Source organism: Odontesthes bonariensis, chromosome 11, assembly GCF_027942865.1.
Source record: "Odontesthes bonariensis isolate fOdoBon6 chromosome 11, fOdoBon6.hap1, whole genome shotgun sequence".
NCBI classification, from domain to species: domain Eukaryota; kingdom Metazoa; phylum Chordata; class Actinopteri; order Atheriniformes; family Atherinopsidae; genus Odontesthes; species Odontesthes bonariensis.
Genome location: NC_134516.1, coordinates 13,110,609 through 13,134,647, shown reverse-complemented (window position 1 = coordinate 13,134,647; position 24,039 = coordinate 13,110,609). Strand labels below are relative to the sequence as shown.

General features: G+C 41.5%; 1 protein-coding gene across 2 annotated transcripts in view; it reads left to right on the top strand.

Moving 5' to 3' along the window:
* The window catches only part of LOC142391653 (inactive dipeptidyl peptidase 10-like), a 109,840-nt gene that overhangs the window by 50,747 nt on the left and 35,054 nt on the right, over nucleotides 1-24,039 (top strand). For both annotated transcript variants that reach the window (XM_075477579.1, XM_075477580.1), the window contains exons 3-5: nucleotides 59-154; nucleotides 21,126-21,220; nucleotides 23,455-23,529. In XM_075477579.1, coding sequence (XP_075333694.1) covers nucleotides 59-154; nucleotides 21,126-21,220; nucleotides 23,455-23,529 — 266 coding nt within the window. The remainder of the gene's footprint in view (nucleotides 1-58; nucleotides 155-21,125; nucleotides 21,221-23,454; nucleotides 23,530-24,039) is intronic.

Here is a 24,039-nt window from a genome sequence, read left to right as displayed (position 1 = left end):
GTCTGAAGCGATAAACTGGTGTTAATAAGCAGGGTTTCATCCTCTCGTTGCTTCCCAGCTGAACTCCCTGGAAGCAGCAAGTCCATGTTGACTGTGGAAGATCTATACAAACCAGAGTTCAGCGCTCACGACCCAGAGGCCCAGTGGATCAGCGGTGAGTATGTTGTGTGTACGACAGTTTTCACATTGCGGGGAAAATATACGGAGGAGTTTTGCATATATCAGGAGTTAGAATGAGAACTGCGGCTTTTCTTTTTTGCATTTACTCATCTTGTCAGATAAAGACACCACGAGACATCGTTTATAATTCAGTATTTTGGTCTGAAATTATGCCTTAGATTAGAAATATAAGAATATAATTCGGGAACTTAAATCTACCAAAAATACCAGCGTAACATTATTTGTTTTCCTTCTCAGTTTTATTTTGTTTCCAATCTTTAGAACCCTGTACTACGAAGAAACAATTATGAATTGTATCTTTAGGCAGTTTGTTACTGCCAGGTGAGCCCGACATTTGTTTGTTTTGTTTTTCAACCAAAAGTGGTGTAAAAATGCTATATTAGCATAATTAATAAATCAAAAAGGAGGACATGACGGTGGGGAATTAATTTCCAAGACTACAAAGTGTCCTGACTGTCTGTCTAGCATTTAAGGATTTTTTTTTTCCAACTTTTTTCTTTTTTCCACAACACAAGCACATACAATACACACACCCACAAGGCTACGGCAAGCCACAGCCACTCATCACTCATTTAACAGGCTATATAGACCAGGGCCAGTGCAAATTAAGCGTTCAAATCAACTTCTTTGTTTTTCCTTTACCTTGAAAAAAGTTTGTATATCCATTTTATGCTTTTTCCAAAATAGCGCGGCAGTGCGGTTTGTTTACAATGCCAGCCCATTACCCATATCACCTTGAGCCAGGTCGGTGACGACATTGTTGTATTATCACCTGACCCGGTTGTCACCAGGAGGCTGCAGCGACAACACCCACACATAATATAATAGCCTATATAACTTGTGCACATTAGATATTATATATAATTAGCAAAATTCCCAGCATAACATTTGTGAAGGCACAGCCTACCCTAGCCTTCATTACCCGCCACCCATGGTTGTAGCTATGAAAGGTATCAAAGATAAACACAGTTTGACAGACGTGAAATAGTATTTTTGCACCAACGAGGTGATTCCCAAAGAGCCATTAGCTGAAAACTTGGCATACCTCAGCATGGTGTGCAGTTTGTCCTGACAAAAGAAGAAGTGGCAGGCCTTAAAAAATATATAGAGAGCAGAAAAGACCTGACACTGGAGCTGAGAGATGCATCTAGACCTTGAGTTGATCCATCTACTGTTCACTGAAGCCTCATCAGAAATGGTCTCCATGGAAGCATGGCTGTCAGGAAGCCATTCTTAAGGAAGGGAAACAGGGAGGAAAGGCTGAGGAATGCCAAATGGCACAAGAAGTGGACTGAAAATCAGTGGCAACAGGTCTGATGGAGGGATGAATCCTCCCCAGAGCCCGGACCTCAACATTACTGAAGCAGTGTGGGATCATCCTGACAGAGAACGGAACAAAAGGCAGCCGACATCCAAAGGAGAGCTTTGGGATGTCCTTCAAGAAGCCTGGAGAACTATTCCTGAAGACTAAAGAAAGAAATTACAATAATAATGTATATTTTATCACAAATTAAACTATTTTAACCACTGAATTGATATACATTGATATATTCAAGTGGATAACATTTTGTCAAAGTAAATATCAGTGCTTTGCTTTTGAAAATCTTTGCTCGTGTGAAAGGAAATCAACTCATGAGTCTCTGGGAAGCCAATATAGTAGAGGAGATGAACGAATCTAACTCACCAGTTTCTTTTTTTTTTTTCTGTTTTCTGCTGCACCAGAGAAGTGTGTAAACCTTAAGAGTAAGTGCTTCTGGCTCGCTTTGACAGCAAACTCACATTCATCGTGCACGTTCCTGCACCCGAAACGGCCCTGGAGCGCCCGGGGGTAGAGAAACCATGCTTTTCCACTCTGGCAACGATCATGCTGGAACTGCATTTTACTTCACAGTACAGTCACGGGATGACCTGACACTTTCACCATAAACTTCTGTCTTCAGATTAAAGAAGTAGAAACAAAAAGACCAAACAGCAACACTTCTTATACTTGAAATGAATCATCAGCCGTTTGGATTCATATAGAATTCCCTTTCCGCCTCTGAAACTTCAGAAGGAAATGCCTCCCTTGTTTTCTCTGAGCAGCTGCAGATTTATATACACCACAAATATTTGTTGCCATATACATTTAGTCTATGTTGCCTTTGTTATGTCGTCTTGCTGTCCAAGATTCTCGTTTTTTCGCTCCATTTCTGGTGTCCACCACTTCCTGAGTGGAAACAGCTTCATGTGCAGACGCTAAATACTGCTGTATATTCACCATCTTTTCTCCAGCTGTGTCTATGTGCAGTTTGCTGCAAAGCAGATGAAAAACCGTTGCTTTTGGGTGCTGAAACAATGAAATCTGTGATCGTGACGCTAATTAAATGGCCCGATTTTAAATTGGACAATATTTTCGCTGCCTCAAGGGAAAGAACTGTCTGCTACTCTGAGCTCCTTTTGATGTTTGTGTCACACAGACCTTTATATTTCTTTCATCTGAACCTGTTGCATAACAAAACTGCAAAAAAAATATCTTTCATCTATTGATTGAGAGCTGGTTGATGGCACTTGATAAACGTGCAAAGTAGAATTAAAGCCTGTACTTGGGCAGATTTATTATTCTAACAGTATGAGCGCAACATTTCCACAAACAGGTTGAGAGAAAAGTGTGAAGAGTTCAGAGCACTGCGACAACTGCGTTGGAAGATTAGAATCTCTCCACCTAATGTTTCATTACAGACTCAAAATATGTGGCCAGTTATATTGAAATAAATTAAGATAAACCACTTATTCAACCACTTATCAAAATTTGGAAAACATTCAAAACATTTTTAATTTATTTGTGTATTGGTAGATATCTTCAGAGACAGCCATGAATGGATATTGCTTTTGTAGCTTGGCAACAAAATTAGTTGAAAGCACCCAAACTGTCTGCCGGTTGCATATTTCCCTCCTGATATTCCTTCTGCATCCCCATCACGGCTCAAAGGTTGCCCCTTTTTGTTTGCCAGTGATCTCACTCTTCCTATAATGATCAACGGAAGAAATGGTTTCAACTTCATCCTCCATTTTCTCCATTTTGTTCCGGCTCTGCATCGTAGACAACTCCTCTTCAACTCATCTCGACTTAGGATCTTGTTCCAGGCATTACTTAGGCTTTTTGAAAGCTCAACCAGCTGCTCCCTCATGCAAACAATTTTCTTGTTTTCATGGTTGGGCATCAGAAAAGATTTTGAAAAAGTGCCGAAGTACCACCAGATCTCAGAGGTGCAAGATGCCAGTTCCATTGGCACTAATGCGAACCCGTGCCATTCGAAATGCAGGATTTTGAACAAAGTACCAATAACAAGCCAGACTGCCCCTTTGCTCTTTAGTTTGGAGGATACGGTGTCCATGATTTTCCAAAATTTCTGATTCGTTGGACGACAGAACAGTTTTACCTGTTTCTTTGCCTCAGTCTATTTTAAGTGAGATTGGCATCAGAGAAGAATGTAGAGTTTCTGGAAAATGTTCACACATGGCTTCTTCTTTGCACGATAGATCCTTTATTTGTGATGTCATGGGGACTCTGTTCACAGACAATTATTTCCTGGAAGTTCTCCCGAGAGATTTCCTGACAGAATGATGACTGTATTTAATGCAGGGCTGCCTGGGCTTAGAGATCAGACATCAAATATCGATTTTCCTCTGTGTCCCCCAAGCCCCCCACCTGCTCCGCCCTTTCTTCTTTAAATATGAAAAGGGCAACATTGTGAGATTTCTCAACAGTTTATTGCAGATTACTGAGCCCCGGCCCATCTTTTCTCCTGAGAGACTCCGCCTCTCTAAGGTGTTCTTTTTTCATACCCATTGTCTATATGTCAATAAACCTAATTTAGCTTCAAGATGTTCCTCCCACTGTTGATCTTTGGACATGTTGGTGTCATCGAATTCAAGATGAACAAATATCATTCAGAAAACAATGAAAAGTGTTACTCTCTAATATGTTTTCTATATTCTGCCGTCAAGGAAATCTGGGAATCGTTACATTCTGTTTTTATTTACATAACGCAAGATGTTCTGCGATGATAAAATTCCGCCCCTGATCTTTCTGAGGGTAACTGAAGTGACTCCTGCTGACCTGCATATTTAGACACAGATGGCCTCGCAGTGTCACAGCTCAACAGGCTGCAGTGACTCATGGTCAAAAGCCTCCTGCCCTGTCAGAAACCGTAGTTAAGGAATAATAACAGTGATTGCACAAAGTGAGACAAAGTAATTGGACAGCATCAGCGTTTGGTAAATGCTCCCATGGCGACGGGGGTCGTCATTGTGTACGAATTAGACTTTGTGCAAAAACAATAGGGATTCTGATTGTTACACGTAGAACACAGACTCACAGTTCCTCCACATTTCTGGTATTAGTCAGAAATCACACTAAATCCCGTTTCTCAACGTCCGGCCAAAAATACCTTGATAATGCGGCTGAAAGTTATATTACTCCTCCTGCGTGTACACCTTCAGACTGGGTCCTCTGCTCAAGTCCATTCCAGGTTTTGACCCAGATGTAACAGAAGCGTCTGGTAACAGAATAACCACGTTGAATAGGTTGCATCTTAGCCAAATACACAAATGAGCTGTGAAGATTCACCTATTATCAGTGAATGAGTCAGTGAAACTGACTCAATGTGAAGAATGAAAATCCACGAGCAGAAAACTGATTTTTTTTTTTACCTTTTTTTTTTGTCCTCAAGAGCATATATTTAGATTGTATGTTTAGTATAGAAGAAAGTTGAAACTCTGAAAAGCACTTAAACCTGGCACTGTTTTGCACTTTGTTACAACCCGATTTACCTTTGTGTATACATGCCACATGTTTCTGTACATTTCGTTAAAAATCTTTAATAAAAAAAATAGTTGAGATTGGCTCAGACAAACTTCGTTGCGTTCGACTTTCACGACAGACAGATGGATAGATGCCATTTCTTTAAGCAAATTTTTCAGTGTGTGTATTTGTCCTATTTACCTAGACTGTAGGTAAATATATATATGAGTGTATGTATATACACACATATCCAACAGAACAATTTTTATGTACATTTATATGCAGGAGTCCACACGCATATAGTCAAAGAGGTTATTGCTGCTCAGCACACAAACAATACACAAAACTGAAAATGAAGCTTCTCTTCAGAGTGAACCAAGACCAAAATGATTAAACAAAACAAACTAGATTTTAAAGGTTTGGGGCTACTGGTGGTCAAGGTTACACACTATTTTGTAGGAAATATTTCATTTCTTCGTATAAGCTCTCCATAGCTGCTGCCGATCACTGAAAGACCGAGACAAAAAACTCTCCGACGCACAGCGCCTAGTTACGGTTACTATGGCTACTGCAGCCAATCACAACTGTCCGACGTACAGCCAATCACAATGTACTCCCATTCAAGCGGACAGCCATATTGTGTGACGTAATCAGACGACGACGGAACCCGAGCCGATCTGTCACCTACACTGTCCTCCTCATCTTTATCCCCTCCCAACTTCAAACCCACTCTACCTTAAAGGAGAAGTTCGTTTTTGTTTTTGTTTTTTAAACCTGGACCTTATTTCTGGCATGTATCAGCTGACTTGCCCCGAGAGTGATCACGTCAACAGGTGTCATAAGCAACAAAGCGGTGTCAGATAATAATTGATTAAGAGTTTACTCATGCCTAAAAATAAAGATTTGGCTTAGCAGTGAGAAAGATTATGCACTGAATCCAAGAGTCCTAGAATAGCAGATGCCAGCGTCATATTCAGCTGTTTTGCTCTTTTTCTGCCAGAAAAACAGATGCAGGATATCAGAAGCAGGAATGTAAAGATTTTTTTTTTAGTGGAGAGAAGGTGTGATATTGAATTGACACTGAAACGTCTTATTCACATTTGGGTGGACGTGAAGGTCCGAGTCTCGCTGTTAGAGGCCCTCCCTCGTCTTTGCTGCCACAGCTGGAGCTCAGGTGGTCGGTCATTAATTTTACCATGCGTGTCAAAGTGTCCTTGAGCCAAAAGCGGAACCCACATAGCTCACAACATATGTGTGTGTGTTTGTGTTGGGGGGGTGGTTATCGTCAGAGGGTAACAGAAGCTTCAAAGTTCTTCACGATTAATGTGGGGTGCCGTTGAGTTCACTGACCATCCTCCTCCTTGGTTTGCCTCCGGGCCATGTCGCCTCCACCTCCTGATTACATTTTCTTCCCGTGTTGCATAAGATGCACTCGGCACCGCAGACGACCTTGATCTGTGTCAGAGGGCTTTGTTGTGCCTCGCCATTCCTCCGCGTCCTCCCGCTCACATTAGTGTAGAATCTCAGTCGCTCGTGCGTTGTTTAACTGGCTCCTCGACTGTGTGACAGATTGCATCTGAGCTCAGAGGATGGAAAAAAAACCCCTGAAAAACAAGAGAAAGAAATAGAAAGTAAATAGCAGGTATTGATAGAGGAGAATACACAATGGCAGCAGTTTTTTTTCTGACTTGACAGCTAAATTATTGCCTCCACTGTAAAGTCTCTGCCGATGACTAAATATATCCATAACACCTTTGTGGAGACTGCGGTGACAGAAGGGTGGAGAAACACAAGGACAGAGGTGGAGGCAGACAGTGAAAGATGGCCTCTCAGCTCTGGATATGAAACAGAGATCCTCCACCTGCTGCGTCCTTCCCTCCCACAGAGGGAGAACACTAATGACTAGTCCTGTGGCCTGTGGCTTCTCATTATCGACGCTGAAGGGTTCAGCTTTTCAGACACACACTCGGATGATGTAGGTTACTTCTGGGGACGTAGTTTCTTTTTCCCCATCAATCTGCATCAGATTTGGGTATCACGACTGATCTGAATGAGTCAGCGGAGGCTGATTTAACCATCTCCTAGCTCATCGTTTTGATTTCTCTCACTAGCCACCTCATACACTGGTTACTTACGAATGAGGAATAACAAAACGCTTCTCAATTTCTGGGAGCAACTTTGTGCCGAAGGTTGTTTTTTAAAAGTACTTATCAGCAGTGGCTTCACTTGTGAAAAGTGACAAAGACTGAGATGTATTTATCTTAATCCAGTTTTTTATTTTTTATTTTATTTGTTCAGTGTTGGGACGAACAATATCACAATTCCCAAGCAAATGGAAGAAAGGAAAAAACACAAACAAACCACCCCGGTGGTGCCCCTGAGCCATCGACTGAGAGCCAGGGCAATTATTTGACTGCAACATCAAGTGAATCTTTGGCCAGATGCCGAAAATTGTGTGTCCACTCAAAGGCAGAAATTTACATATAAAGCTTTACGTACGTTTGGATCTCTTTTCATCTTTTCATCTCTTTTCACACATAAACGTACATATAAACGCCGTCTGTGCCACAGTTAAGTGGGCATGACCCTAAAAGCAACAGTGAGGATTTCACTGAAGCCAGTTCTTCACATAGCTTGAGAGCAGTCCTGTGACAGCAGTGCACATCGCTTTCATCCTTTCCAGTCTCTAAAGACAAAGCTAACGCTTAAGCGAGCTCCATGTGGTTGTACCAATAGTGCATCAGGGACCGAATGCAACCAAGATTTTTGACCACCATTTATGCGCCTGGTACCACTGAAACAAGGGAGAGGCTGTATGACATTAATAGTGAAGACCGCATAATGAAATGAGTGTTCGCTATGATGAAGGCCGAACTTTGAGTTTGAGCTTTTCGTGGGTCCTTGCAGATCGCTAAAAGAACAGAAAAATCTGACTTTTGGCTGCTCCTCCTTTAGACGTTTTCCTACAAGTTTCTGCCTTTTTAAAGTCCCCATCCACTCCATATCAACGTTACCACCTCGTTCGTGTGTTTATATAGTGTTTCTTTATGCGCTACTAGACATACCGCAAGGAAACTCAACGCTGTCGCTGAGGATTTCTGCTTCGATTCTGCAAAGCACCGACCTAAGACTCAGAAAGGCAAGGTCAAACAGTGAGAATATCCTACGTAGGTTATTTTGAGGAACCATCAATTAAAACGACTTGCTGGGTGGGGCTTTAGCAAGTTATAGAAGTCAACAGAAGCAAGGTGGAGAAGTAATTTATAATGCAGCCTGACGGTATTCCAGCTATTTATCAGAGAGATATGTGTATGAGAGGGCTTGTTGGTAAGTTTTCCAATGGGTTTTCTATCTGTCCTGCAATTCATGTCACCAGGAAAAGGCCACAAGATGACGCCACCAGGGTAACGATTTATTTTAAGTTAAGTTGGGAGGTTTTACTACAGCTCAAAGATTTATGACAGCAGGTGAAACTCAGGGTTCTTAATGACCTTAGTAATGAAACTTGGAGAATTTGCTCTTCCCACTCCGAGTCGGAGGGCAGTGACTTATGACGACAGTTGAATGGAACACAACAACTTAGTTATTCCACTGAAACCGGAAAAATACAAGAAATAACGAACAAAACAAAACACAGAAACCCCAGTTAACAATATTAAACTCTCGAATATATATAAATAGGCCCACATAGATATACATCTTAAAATCTTCGGCACATCTTGTGTTTTTATGTGCCAGTGGATATATCTTTTGTGAGGAGAGCAGTCGACAGCCTGGCTGAGTGCTCCCACTTTAGAACTGCGGTGAACCGTTGTCTCCAAAGTAAAACGATCAATGTTTCATATCAAGCCTAAGGAATGAATCCCTTCAGCTCTCAGGGTGGGGCTTACTTTTTATGGGTGGCGATTGGAACAAGTTTTACTCAACATTTTTTATTTTTAGCTGTGTGCAAATATCATCAAGGGAGATGATCATTAGCTGGGTTCACTTGTCTTACTTCAGCTCAGTTTGAGAGTCTCTATTGTTGTTTTTCTGCTCTCCTCCCTCCTCTTACCCCTTTAAGTCCATGGACCGAGGAACTGAGGTACAGTGGGTTTGACTACAGCATTTGTAAATAAGAAAAGTACGTACTGGTCTGCAGAAGGCACTCTAATGACAGTTTGATTCTAGACATCCTACTGCAACGTGAAGGCAGATCTGCCTTTCAGTTACTTCACGGGACACATTGAAGCCAGGTTTATAAAGAAACTGTGTGTTTTAGTCAACAGAGTGTCTGCTAGATTCATGTGATCATGTCTACAAACAGCAGCTCTGGTTCCATCAGGCAGCAGTTGGACTGATGCCGATATAAAAAGCATAGGTGCTCTGGACTTCAGTTTTTACTTTGCAAGTAATTCTGAGCCACTGATTCTTTTATATACATCACAATTTTGACAGTGTGAATTGCATCCATATTATTCTCAAGAAAGTCTTAAATTTGATTTGTTGAAACCTGCAGAAAACCTGTTTTTTTTTTGTTTTTTTTTTCCCCTGTAGTGAAGCAATAATGATTTCTTTTTCCATGCAGCCCATCAGGGTCAGCCGTCCCATTAGCCGTTTGAGATTGATGATGAAACAGGGAAATTGCCCGACGTGCTGTGTGGTGTAAAACTAATCTCGATCACGTATGATGAAGGCCGAGGGCCTGGGCAGACGAGGGAGGTCTGGGGTGTGAATTTACTGCAGGTGTTGTGGGTCTAATTCAAACATGTCCGTGATGGAAATTGCTTCCTTGACATCTTTGGACTAATTTCCTTTTCTCTCCTACTTCCGAGCTGGGCCTCAATAGCTGCTCACCATCATTTACCACTAGCAGGGACACTTGCATCAGACGTCTTAAGAAAGTACTCGAAGAAGCTACTGATAGATTGAGGGAAACTAAGCACAGCATAATAAACCTTCCATACCTTTACAGAACTTGAATGTGGAGGGAAAAAAGCTTTCAGATTGCAGCTCCTGGATCTCAGTGGCTGCTTAAAAAAAAAAAAAAAAAAAGTTATTGGAAATGATATTTCATATCAGACCTGTCAAGAAAACCAGAGCAAAAACAATCACACGTTGATGCCCAAATTGTTTTGCTGAGCACGATCTGGGCAATCACGAATGAGGGGATGATTGTAAATGGATGCTGTTAAACTGACATCCCGGTGAACTTGGCATATTAGATCCAGAGTAAACTAACCCCGATATAATATGCACGTACCAGTAATTAATGCTTTTGTAAATAAAACCTTGAAAAAATGTTGAATTACAGAATTTAGATCCCATTTTCTGAAAATAGCACAGAGACAACAAACACTGTGAAATTGTTTTGCAGATATTTGCCAGCAGCAGGTTTGGAACCTTCTTTACAATCTTCCGTGTCACTGTGCTCCAGCTGTTCTCTGTGGGTGACAGCACTGGACTGCAGACACCTGGACTCTTACTACAGAACCATGCTGTTGTCATATGTCAGAATGTGGTTCATGCTGCTGAAATAAGCAAGATCCTTCTTCAAAAAGAGGTATTCTTGTGACGGCATACGTTTCTCCCATAATCCTTAAGGGTTAGGGTGCATATGAAATTATAGAATGAACCGTTACTAAAATGTATTTGCAAGGATTATGTTACAGCCATGTTGATAAGCAAATCGTGCATTCAGCAGCATAATTGAATTATTCTTGGTAAAGCCAAACAAAAACCAAAACAGGCAACTAGCAATAACCACAATACCCGACAAACTGATGGTGTGGACATAAGATTTGCCCTTTTTCTAACTTGTGGTTTTCAAAATACAAAAAGCTAAGATTTGGGGTGTCCCCAAACTATCATTTAAAAACTGAACCCACTACAAGTAGAGCTTAAAGTGTCAGAGTATACGTGTGAAAAGAAGATTCATTCATGAGGGAAGACTCCTCGGGAAAAGAGGAAAGCAGTCACTTGAATCGATCAGGACCCTTTGATATGAGCCGACTGATCATGTTACCGTCACCAGGTCGTTTCCAACAACTTCACCTGACAAACTGGTTTCGCAGTCTTGCTTTGTAGTTCCTGATATGGTCTTTTTTTATTTTTTTTATTTCTTGTTTGTGTCGTGTAAAGAATGTAGAGAGCAATTCTGTGTATTAGCTTGTCAAATATGAAGACAGGAGGATCAAAAGCTTCTCGCGCTATCCTGAACCCATCTCAAGCCTGTGCACCTGACATAGTTCGTAATCCGGTCTTAGATTTAACCAGCTGAAGCAACTTTCTGATTGCTTTACAGCAGCGACACACTGATGTGTGGCTGCTTGAATATTGACAAAACTGATGAATACGTGTGTAGAGGAAGCAGACGAACGCAGGTTACACTGTCATCACTTTTCCGTCCCTCGCCGTGAGCTTAGTGCCGATTTCCCCGCTCATTGTTGGCATTATGGATGCTACATTGATTCGACGTCGCCACGGGAACCGTATAATCGCTGCTCAGTGTCCTGTATGGTGTGACTAACTGCAAACGTGCATTAGGGAATTATTCATGAGGCGTCTGTTTACGTTGTGCGCCGTTAATAGTTTGTTTGGGATTTAGCTGAGCATGAGGAAAACATTTGGGTGCCGATGCCAGAGAAAAATTAAGCGGGTGATCTGTTAGATCAGCGCTTCACTCTGCTCAGCTTGTCAGAAACAATTGCTAATGAGGGTTATACAAACAACAAGTTACATCTTCAGCAAAGACCCATTTGAATGAATCTACATGAATGATGCATTATTTATGAGAACAGTGAATAAAAATAAAAACGATCACTTAACTAAAGAAAAAAAAAAACTAAAGGCAGCTTAGGGGTATTGCATCAAAATGTAAACAAAAATATTAAAAAAAAAGGTGAGCATGAAAACTCAGTTTTCTTTGCGTCCACTAGAAGCATTTTAGTCCAATTTTCACTCGTTGTGCTCTGTTCTTCAGTTTTTATTCACCTCACCATATTATATATAAATAATATGGAATCAGAAAAGATAACTCACTACTTTCAATTAGCAATTACCCTTGAAAGCATTGAAGCAATTGCTTTGCTTTGATAAAAAAAATAAAATAAAATAATAATAATAGTTTTAATCATTCAGAATTTAACTGCAATGCCCATCCACAAACGTTAAAGATGACATCAGTGCGGTGATTTCACGTTTACAGAAAACGTGATATTTTGGAATGGAACGATATTCCCAAAAATGGGAAGGAAATATGACTCTCTTGCTGATGAATGTGCCACTATTTAAGCCCTTTGTTTGATTAATCTACATTTCCTAAATAGTTGCATTTACAAATGCCAAAGCCCGTTAGTCAGCCTTCAGAGACTGAGTCCAAGCCCTACGCCCACCACCACTGTTTCGGTTGCCACCACCTTAAGAAGGGAAAATCTGATTTAACAGGTGCATTCGAGTGTGAATTTGGCCAACGTTAAAGTCAACAATAACTGCCAGCGAGAAAAGAAATGGAGTATAAAAGCTGATTAATGTGGATGAGCTCACAACAGCAGCTGATGTTGCAGGAACATACGTTTGCACATAAAGGCACATCTTTTTCCTCAAATAACAGTAAAGTTACTCTGGAACTAAAGTTGCATCTTCAAAGTTCAGGAATTCCATAAAACTGAAAATAAGCTGTTGGAATGCAAATTTAGGTACCCTATATCTTCTTTGGGAAAGATCACAGACGATGATGGAGCTGAAAATCTTAGCAAAAATGCAAATAATACATTATGTGCGTCAGTGCGGGATTTAGAGAATCCAAGCAGAGTGGTGTCATCACACAGGCGATTTAGAGTGGACTTCAGCTGCTGCCTTATGCCTGTAAGCTGTTGATATCACATAACATTGTGACGTTCTTCAGCAAAACTCAGGTAACACACCATTTGTTTTCCAAATGGTCACCAGCAACATTGACCATCTATCCGACAGGTTTATCGCCGAGTCGAGAGGTGTAAGAAGTTTCAGCAGCTATGTTTTGGTGATAAGAAAAGAAAAAAAAAGGATAAGGGAAGAAGTGGGGGAAACTTCCTCCTCCTTTTCTCCATTTTTTCCTACTCTGCGTCCTAGACATCCTCTCTTCCACTCATCAGGACTTAGGGTCTTTATCCAGGCATGACTTGAGCCTTGGAAAGCTCAGTCAGCTGCTCCATGCAAACACCGTCTCATTGTTTGTGCATTATAACAGATACAGAAAAGTGCCAGAGTTGGAAGCAGAAATCATTCCAGCAGCGCAGCATCAAAACCTGCGTTTTCATAGAAGAAAGCTCAGTAAAAAAGATCTCAAGAAGATACAAAGAAAGAAACGATATGTCCAGAGCTACTGCAGCAGGCAGCCATATTTAATTATGAATATCGGTAAATGTTATTACAAATGCACCGATTCAAGTGGCACTCTCGCTGTAAAAGTCTCACGGGCAGTTATTAAACGTCCTTGATGTCCTGCAAATATATTTCCATAGATGTTCTACATATTAGTTCTATTCATTGACGAAAGATCTCATTTGTGGGATTGTTGGAACCACAGCACTACATTTATGAGGTGCAGCAGCTGCAGGAATGCGTCTCAAACCAGCTTTAAGACGCATTTTGCATACCAACATATGTTGAAATAGAGCTTTCATTGACATTTTAGTCGCATGTCAAGTCTCTATAAAAGTTGGAAATCAAATATTACTAACATGTCCTCTTGCTCAGAGAGATATGCTGCTGTGTGTTGAATTTTCCAGTACTGGGGGCACTGCTTTTTAAAGTGTAGCAGCCCGTTCTGGTTGCTAACCTGCAAAATTACATAAAATGATGCCTGTTCATGTTTTTTTCATTTGATGCAGTCTCAACACGAGCCTCTATGTCAGTGTCATTTGTCCTTACAATGTGAGTCCATTTTGGCTTCTTTATACTTGTGTATTAGTGCACACTCAGCCTGGACTCAAACCACAGAGTGAGTGACTGCCTCCCCTGCAATCAGCCACAAATTCACTCCAAATGAGCTCCAGGAGTTCACACGGAAAGAGAGGGAGGGAGGCACAGCTGCTTCTGGTTCAGTTTGATGAGGAAGGTTCAAATGTGAATTCGGGAATTTAGAGATAAACATGATTTTATTATGCATGAGGTGTTCCTCTCTTGTGTGAAACCGAGTAATAGGAAGACCCGTTTCAAGCTTTATGACAGAGTTGCCAACCCAAAATGTTCATTGCAGATCTATTCACTTTATAATATTTTGCCAGAACTCTAATTCAAGATATATTTAATGGGAACTGTAAGTAGTCAAACTACTGTAGATTCAGTGCGTTTGTTAAAATAATTTCAGTGAATATGTGTATAATTAGACGACTTGAATAGGCAAGGCAAGGCAAGGCAATTTTATTTATAGAGCACAATTCATACACAGGGCAATTCAAAGTGCTTTACAGCTACATAAAATCACAAGAAGGCAATAAAACCATTAAAAAGGAATAAAAAAAAAGAAAAGAAAAGAAAGAAATTAAAAAAGAAAGAAATTTAAAACCCATTAAAATAATCATTAAGTAATTAAAAAGTGAAGAGTGCAGATAAAATACTTTCAGGTGTCATATGCACAGCTAAATAGAACTGTTTTCAGCCTGGATTTAAACATTGTCAGAGTTGAGGCCTGTCTCACATCTTCTGGAAGACTGTTCCAGATTTTAGGGGCATAAAACTGAAATGCAGCCTCACCTTGTTTAGTCCTGACTCTGGGCACCAGCAGGAGACCCCTCCCTGAGGTTCTCAGAGCCCGAGTTGGTTCATATGGCTCTAACATGTCAGAGATGTACTTTGGCGCTTGACCGTGAAGAGACTTGTACACAAGCAGAGCTGTTTTAAAGTCCATTCTCTGAGCGACAGGAAGCCAGTGCAGAGACCTGAGCGCTGGACTAATATGGTCGTATTTCCTGGTTCTAGTCAGGACTCGAGCAGCAGCGTTCTGGATGTACTGCAGCTGTCTTATAGCCCGTTTAGAGAGCCCAGTGAGCAGGCCGTTACAGCAGTCTAACCTGCTGGAGACAAACGCATGGATCAGTCTCTCTAAGTCTGGTTTAGACACTATGCCTTTGATTCTGGCAATGTTTTTTAGATGGTAAAAAGCTGCTGATGTTACAGATTTAATGTGGCTGTTAAAGTTCAGGTCTGAGTCCAATATTACCCCGAGATTTCTAACTTGATAGTTAGGTTTAAGAGAGAGAGTCTCAAGGTGACTGATAACACTTTCTCTTTGTTTCTGTGGGCCACAGACAATGATTTCAGTTTTGTCTGAGTTTAGCTGGAGGAAATTGTTTTGCATCCACACACTGATCTGTTCCATGCAGTGACACAATGTATCTACAGGCCCGTGTTCTCCTGCCGTCAGTGACACGGAGATCTGAGTGTCATCTGCATAATTGTGGTAGGACACATTATAGCTGCGTATTAGCTGGCCTAGTGGAAGCATGTACAGATTGAACAATACGGGTCCCAGGATTGACCCCTGGGGAACCCCACAGGTCATAGCCATTTGGTCTGAGACACAGTTACCAATTTCAACAAAATATTTCCTGTCCTCCAGATAGGACTTGAACCAGTTTAAAGCACGACCAGAGATTCCCACCCAGTCTTCTAACCTCTGTAATAAGATCGCATGGTCAACTGTGTCAAAGGCAGCACTCAGGTCCAGCAGAACTAAGACTGTGACTCTACTTGCATCTGTGTTCAGGCGGATGTCATTTGTCACCTTGATCAGAGCTGTCTCAGTGCTGTGGTGGGGCCTAAAGCCTGATTGGAAAGTATCAAAAGCATTGTTAGACAGGAGAAAGTCACTAAGCTGTTGGTATACAACTTTTTCTAGGACTTTACCTAAGAATGGCAGGTTTGATATGGGCCGGTAGTTGTTCAGTACTGTGGCATCAAGATTGCTCTTCTTTAGAAGAGGCTTAATGACAGCGGTTTTTAAGGCCTTTGGAAATGTTCCAGTCTGGAGTGAGATGTTGACTAGATGAGCAAGTTGTGGTAACAAACTGCTCAGCACAGACTTTAGGAATCTAGTGGGCAACTCATCAAGGCAGCACGTTGATGAACTCAGACTGCAGATGGTCTCTTCGACTGTTTTGTCAGTAACAGGTGTGAAATGTGTCAGCTCTAGGTGTCTAGCTGGCTGCAGAGTAGTTATTTGTGCTGTGGAAATTATTGCATTTTTAATGCCTTGAACTTTGTCATTAAAGAATATTGCAAACTCATTACACTTGGATGTAGAAATGAGTTCTAAAGGCAGTGAAACTGGAGGGTTTGTTAATCTGTTTACTGTAGCAAACAGGACACGAGAGTTGTTACTGCAGTTTTTGATGATTTCAGAAAAATAACTCTCCCTTGTTCTACGCAAAGTCTGGTTGAACACACATAGCTTTTCTTTGTAAGTCTCATAATGAACCTGGAGCTTTGACTTGCGCCATTTCCGTTCGGCTCTCCGGCACTCCCTTTTCTGTGCCCTGACCGACTCTTCTTTCCTCCATGGCGCCCTTTGCCTACTTTTAACCATTCTAACCTTGACAGGAGCAATGGTATCCAAAACATTTAAGAGACTTGATGTGTAAGAGTTCAACAGATCATCAACATCAGAACACAGGGTTTTCTCAAACCTAATCATTTCCATAAACTGTGTCCCTGTTCTGTCATTTATGAGTCTTCCCCGAACAACTGCAGACCCAGCTGGTGTTTTGGGTAAAGTAGATAGGTCGAAGAAAACACAGAAATGATCAGATAAAGCAACATCCACGACATTCACGTTTGAAATAACAACACCCCTTGAAATGAGCACATCTAGAGTGTGCCCTCTGTTGTGGGTGGGCTCAGTCACATGCTGAGTTAGACCAAACATTTCAAGGACAGCAGTGAGCTCTTTAGCTTCCTTGTTATGCGCTACGTCCACATGCACATTCAAGTCCCCTGTTATGACTAAACAGTCAAAAGCAGTGCACACAATTGAAAGTAGTTCAGTAAAATCATCAATAAAACAATTCTGTGGTGGTTTATAAATGGTGATATAAAGTATGGAAGATTGTTTTATCTCCATTTTGAATGACACATACTGAAATGACGAAAAAAACCCAAATGACAACTTGTGGGTGGGTATATTGTCCCTGAACATGGCACAAACACCCCCACCCCTCTGGTTTTCTCGTGTTTCAGTCACAAAATTGAAGTGAGGTGGACTAGACTCAATCAGGACTGCATTTGCTGTGTTTTTGTCGAGCCACGTCTCAGTTAAAAACATAAAATCAAGATTGTGAGAGGAAATAAAACTATTAATTAAGAATGATTTGTTACTTAAAGATCTGACATTGAGTACTGCGTGTTTGAGATTAGTTATAGTTGAACTGGATGCTGTGTTCTTGCAAGGGATATGGATAAGGTTTCTCTGATTGGACAGTCTGATTGTCTCTCTCTTCACTCCATCCTTGGACCTCTGGTTGAGATGGTGTTTACCAACACAGAGGCCCTTAGTGTCCTAGACAACAGCATTGACGCTGTTGGAAATGACAGCTGTGGGCACCGTGGGGGCGGGCCAAGCTGGGGGGGCTTTGGTCGATGGAGTAGGCTGGGGAGGGAGAGGGGCTCGATGCTTCTTTGAGGATAGAATTCTTGATCTTGCCATGTTTGGCGTGAGAGGAACCATTTTAATCCCCGATTTCACCAAGCTTTCAAGGTGATCAGGAAATCTCCTGGGTGACGGTGGAGAAGAGAACGATGGTGAAACATCTCTGGAGGGTGTAGATGCAGCAGGTGGGTCCCAGGCCTGTGGTGAGGGCCGTGGTGAAGGCGATGGTGGAGCTGCTGAATCCTGTGTTTGGGATGCTGAAGGTGCTGCTGTGGCTGCTGTGGCTGAATCCTTTGCTGGGTCCTTGGGTGGCGAGGCAGGAGCTCTTCTCTGGCTCGTCTTCTCTCTCTGCGGCAGCACAGGACCCGGTCCTGGTCCTGGTCCTGGTCCTGGTCCTGGCCCTGGCCCCTTCTGATGCCTCAGAGCGTGGAGAAGATTATCCGTCAGTCGTCTCACTCCACCTCTGTTCAGGTGTGGGCCTTTTCTTTGAAAGAGATCATCTCTTTGCCAGAAAAGATTAAAGTTCTCGATGAAATGAGGTCCTCTGGACTCACAAACTTTGGACAGCCATGTGTTCAACTGAAGCAGGCGGCTGAATTTGTTGATCCTCCTGTCGATGTTTGGGAGAGGTCCACTTATGAATGTTGGTATTGTCACTTTATCAAGAAACTCAAACAGTTTCTCAAAGTCTTTTTTTAAGATTTCAGACTGATTCTCTCTGATGTCCACTGCACCCACGTGCACAATCAGCTGTTTCACCCCTTGGTGTTTTGCCAGTACCTCTGGTAGTAATCTTGTGATGTCAGAGACAGTGGCACTTGGATAGCTGCATGTAACCATTCTGTTTATGTTTATATTAGATATGGCTCCGTCTCCAAGCACAAGAGTATCTTTGACCTTGACACTCGGCACAGTTTCTCTGTCCATCTGCTGCTTTGTACCGTCTCTCTGTCTGTTACACTCAGTCACATTTGGCTCTGACAGTGGTAAAAATCTGTTTGTTAACTTTATTCCGGGTGATGTTACATATTCTCTGTTGATACCAACAGTTTGACGATTCTTCGGCTTTGCACCAAGTCCATCATACGTGCCTTTACAGAGTCTTGGAAAAGACACAGTATCATTTAGCTTTAAGTTGGAGGTAGCAGTTTTTTCACCCTTTCCTTTGGAAGTAAATGTGGACTTCTTACCACTGGATTCCATTGGGAGCGTTTCATGAAGTCCCATTTCAGTTTCTAAGGCAAAAATCCTTACTTGTAGCGCCCAAATTTCTTGTTGATATATCCGACAGCTTTCACAGGGCATGTTGAAAGGATTGTAGTCGCTGGCTCGTCAGATAAGATGTAAAAAGAATAAAAATGATTTTAAAAAGTCTTGGTTCACTTAAAAGAAAAAGAATAAAATTATATCCAAGACTTCTGGAAAGAAGTAAAATGATTTAAAAGCAAATGAAGCGATAAGCAGCAGGAGGAAGCAGAGACACGTCTGCACTCTTCAGAAGCAGGAGGCAGGAAGTAAGAATAATGATCAATATGAATATTGGTGGGCTGCATGTTGGCGCGCCTCACAGCAAGAGGGTTCGAGTCCCGGCTGGGGCCCGACTGTCGACCTGACCCGGGTGTACCCTGCCTCTGGCCCAATGACAGCTGGGATAGGCTCAGGTCCCCCCCCCCATTGAGTGTCAATTAAATTAAAAAAAAAAAAAAAAAAAAGAAATCAAATACCTATCAGAACACTAACATCTGGTCTTGCGGTTTTAATCAGTCACATACAAATGACCAATTTTGGTTTAGTACCTTTGTTTTCCGCATATTTCTGAGCTTATGCAGCTCTCTAAAGCCATGGCCCGTGTGTTAAGAACAGATCTAGGGCATCATATATATTTCATACATATATAGGTTTCATGCCAGTTAGCATGGCTATTTGCGTGTTCCCAATGGACTGACAGGCTGGTTCAGAGCCATGGCTAATGAACCGACAGACTCCGAGTCCCCCAGTCTTTTTTTTCCTGCAGGTGGGCTGCTCTTCCTGTTCTTTTAATCTTCTTAGAAGGCTAACACTTATTATCCTACGACTGATCTCGCCTACTGACTGATGGTAGTTTTCATCCTCACGTTGGTTCTTTATAGGCGAATGCCACAGCTGTGATATCACCAACAATGAATTATAGAATCACTGCAAACAATTGCCTCCTTTGTGGTCTCGAGTGTCAAATCGTCAACGTCCAGTTCAGTTTACAACGAATTCGCGGCAGCTTTAAGGTCTAATTGAAGAGTTTGTTTAACTGAAAATGGAGTTGTTGCGACAGACCGGTGTTAACTGATAACTGCAATATTAAAAGATTTAAACATCGATATCGATATCTCGGCTGGTAAGACCAAATCATATTGATTAAAGATTTGGTTTTCTATTGATATCACAAAAATACTCTTATTGTAAATATTTTTGGCCACAATAACTGTGTAGTGAAAATCATATGTCATAACAGCCCTCATCTGAATATTTGAGCCCACGCTGGTATGAAAATATAACAAATACTGGTGACAACCACTGGATGGGGTTTAAAAGGTCAAAATTATAACATAGTTATACATGAGGCACACTTTGAAGCCAACTTTCCATGTATTCATATGATTTATGAAGACAATGGACCTTTTTAGTAGCATGTTGCTTTCTTGTATTCTTTGTAAATGGTCTTGAAAAATAGTTCTGTAGACTTTCTGAAGACTTTTTCTCAAGTTTTTCTTTAAACATTGGCTGCTTTTTCCACTCATTGTCGGTCCAGTCCTTGAACCTCACCATTTTCAGAGGAATGTGTGTGTGCGGTTTTTTTCTTTTAGTTTTTCTTGTTACTGGCAGCCTGTCACAAAGACACACCTTTGATTCCCATTTCTTTTGTCGCACCGAACAAAATGGCCAAAGATAACACAATTTGAAGGGCACAAACTGGGATTTTTACACGAACAAGATGATTCTGAAAGAGCTATTAGCTGGACAGCCTGACATGTCTGATCTTGGGAAATTTAGAGAAACAGAACAAGTGTATGACAAAAGAAGAAGTGGCACACTTTAAAAACAACCTAACCTTAAAAAGAAAAAACAATAAACTATCTGCAGAAGAGTGTTCTTAGGAAAATCAAGGACCTGAGAGATGTAACTGGACCTTCAGTTGATCAATCTATTGTTCACTGAAGCCTCATCAGAAATGGTCTCCATGGAAGGCTGGCTGTCAAGAAGGCGTTCTTAAGGAAGGGAAACAGGGAGAAAAGGCTGAGCTGGGCCAAATGACACAAGACGTAGAGTGAAAATCAGAGTTTATACTAAACACTGACTATAAACCTCTAACCCGTCTGTGCTGACCCGTGGAACAACACGCCTTCGTTGATGATATTCATCGCTGGGTTATTTTTCTGTTAATTGGGAGGAAATTTGAGTTAAGGATTTGTTCCTATTAAGTGAAGACATTTTCCCGCCTCCTTTTCAGTTCAGTGACTTTCATGGGAACTGTCCGCTGATGTTATTCCTCACACACACACACACGTTTTCTCTCGTCAGATTCGGAGGTGGTGTACAGGAACAGAGACGGCCACGTCATCAAGTTCAACTTTGTCCTGAACGAGACCGAAGTCATTCTGAGCAACAGCACATTTGTAAGTTTTTTTTTGTTTTTTTTTTTTTGTTTGTTTTTTATTTTACTGTTTGTCAGCTCATTTTATCATTAAAATCTTTAGTCCAATTGTATGATTATATGCCATTCCTGTTTCAGCTGACGTAACACCTTCAATGGATTATTTTGAACAGTTTAAGAACACATTTCATGAGGACTTAACCTGTTGTGGCACGGTTTTAGTTCTTATGTTACCACAGAAATTACACAGTGTACCGTTACTTTTTTTTTTTTTTTAAATCACAGGGTGCTGTAGAAACCAGAGCAAAAAGGCCAAAATCTAAATAATTTTGAATAATCATACGAGACCAGGAAACAGCTACCAATATACAACGACAGTAGATGATGGAAGTACAAGAACAATGTGGCAGTAATTATGATAAGTGAGTGTTGACTAACTGAACAATGCCGTGGCTGAATTAACTGGACGAAATAAAGACAGGAAGCCTAAACATTAAAAAATAAAAAGAACGAAAGAAAGAAAGTCAAACTGAGGGAAGCAACAAGAGTCCAGCGGAGCATCGCAGCCTGACCTGGATTCAGATGCATAAAAGTTTAAAGACGTGTCCGAACCTCGCTGCTACAGAAAAAAAGCCAAAGCTCTGCTTTGATTGGTTCTCCAGAGGCTGCAGGAAACAAGCCTCATCACTCCTTTACTTCAGAATAAGAACGAAATAACACCTGATTGAAGAGGTCACATTCCCAGCTGGGCTTTCTGATGGTTCCGAACCTCAGCTCTTCTTCACAAACAGTGAAATACAGCGTTAGGTTAGTTGCTAAACGTATCTGTATTATTATTATCAGTATCTAGGGGCATTAACATATTTACATTTCAGTGAAATCTAACAAGGAACATTTGGCATTTCCTATCAAGAGGAGCCTACATTTAGCCGCTTTCTAATTGCATCGTTATAATCCTGTTGCCGTTCCATAATCCGCATGTACCGAGACAAATCATCATCTCTTTATTTTCATCTTCTCACCCACACTGTGAAGCACTTTTTCTTTTTTTCTGGGACAAACATGTTTCGCTGAATTCTGTAGAACAACTATGAAATCCTTGCATAAGGGGATTTGATGAGGATTTGATGTAAGCTCGTCGAAACGATGTGAGCAGAATGAAAAAGAAAAAGCAGAGGTGGCCTTGAAGTTGATCACATTTTGTCGCAGCTCCCAAAGATTTTCGCAATCGCCACCAGCCAGAAGGCAAACTGATCACTTACTGCCTGCTTGCGTTCATGTCTACAAACCAGATGGGAGACAATTTTAGAAGCCAAAGGAGATTATTTTATTAAGATTACTTAATATTCCTATAATTAATCATTTTTTTGTTGTGGTCTGATTGTTTTTATATTTTGAAACGTTACCCATAAAATATGAGTCTTTGCCTCAACCTGTGGAAATGCCACAACCTCTGTGATTCCCTCCAGGTTTTTGGGGATTAGCTTTTGCCTACTGCATTTGTGTTTTTTTGGTCAGTGTTGTGGGATCAAAGCTTAAAGATTGACATATGTAATCTGCTCAGAGAACAATAACGGGTCAACTTATCAAATATAAATCACCGCATTTGATTTGTTTGCTTTTTTGTTCCCCACCAAGTTTGTGAGAATTATTTCTATATTGGGTCCAAAGCTTTTTGATTTACTAATCCGTCTTTGTTCCAACCCTCACCTATGGTCACGAGATCTGGGTAGTAGTGCTCTTCCCCATTGAAAAAGAGTCAGCTGCGGTGGTTTGGGCACCTGATTAGGATCTCCTGGTTGCCTCCCTGTGGAGGTTTTCTGGACACCTCCAACTGCGAGGAGACCCCAGGGTAGTCCCAGGACACAATGGAGGGATTATATATCCCTTCTGGCCTAGGAAGCCCTTGGGATCCCCCAGAACGACCTGGAGAGTGACACTTGGGAGAGAGACGTCTGGGTTTCTCTTCTGGACCTGTTTACTCAGTGACCCGACCTCGGATAAGCATTTAATTGCTGGCAAAAGATTAAAGATGCGAACATTCATAGACCCCTTTTTTCTAACGGATGCTGCTATTATTTAACGATTAGCGGTGCTATGCAGTGCCGTATCTGTGAGATACTTCCCAACCGGACTGTATTGTACCAGAGCTGTACAACCTTGTTTTGTTTGTGTCTCGTTTCCGTCTAGTATCTGTCATAGAGGAATTACACAATGTCTTCAAATTCTGAAATTTGTTTTTGTTTTCTTTGTCAGGTGGCTTTCAAGGTTGTAAAGTACTCGCTGTCTGCAGATCTGAAGTATGCGCTCTTCGCGTACGATGTCAAACCGGTGAGTGTGAAATTAAAGCCCAGCTGAATGGAACAAAAAACACCCGAACGTCAAGTCATGTAAAAAAAAAAATTAAAAATTAAACAAAAACAAAACTGTAGATATTGATTTGCATCCTCGTAATCCCACAAGCTTTGATCGCATTGAATGTCGTCAGCCTTTTGTTGCAGAGTGTGTTCCCCACTGGGAGCTCAGAGGGGAACACACTGTTCTCCACTGAGCTCACAGTGAGGAGCTTCACTTAAACATGATCAGGGCTACCTCAGTGAAGTCTGAAGGATGTGGCTGAAGCTGCAGCTGTGAGAGGATCTGAAACAAGCTTGGTGTTGGAGGTCGTCTCCTCTGACTGAGACGCAGGTAGAGGCAGAGTGAGCAGGTGCACCATCGGTGGTAACCAGGAAACTGAACCGTGAGGGAGGAAGCCACCATCCTGTGTGTGTCGTGGGGACACACTTTGCACCCCTTTTGTCCCGGCAGGCTGGCATTTACATTGTGCTCCGTCACTCATCT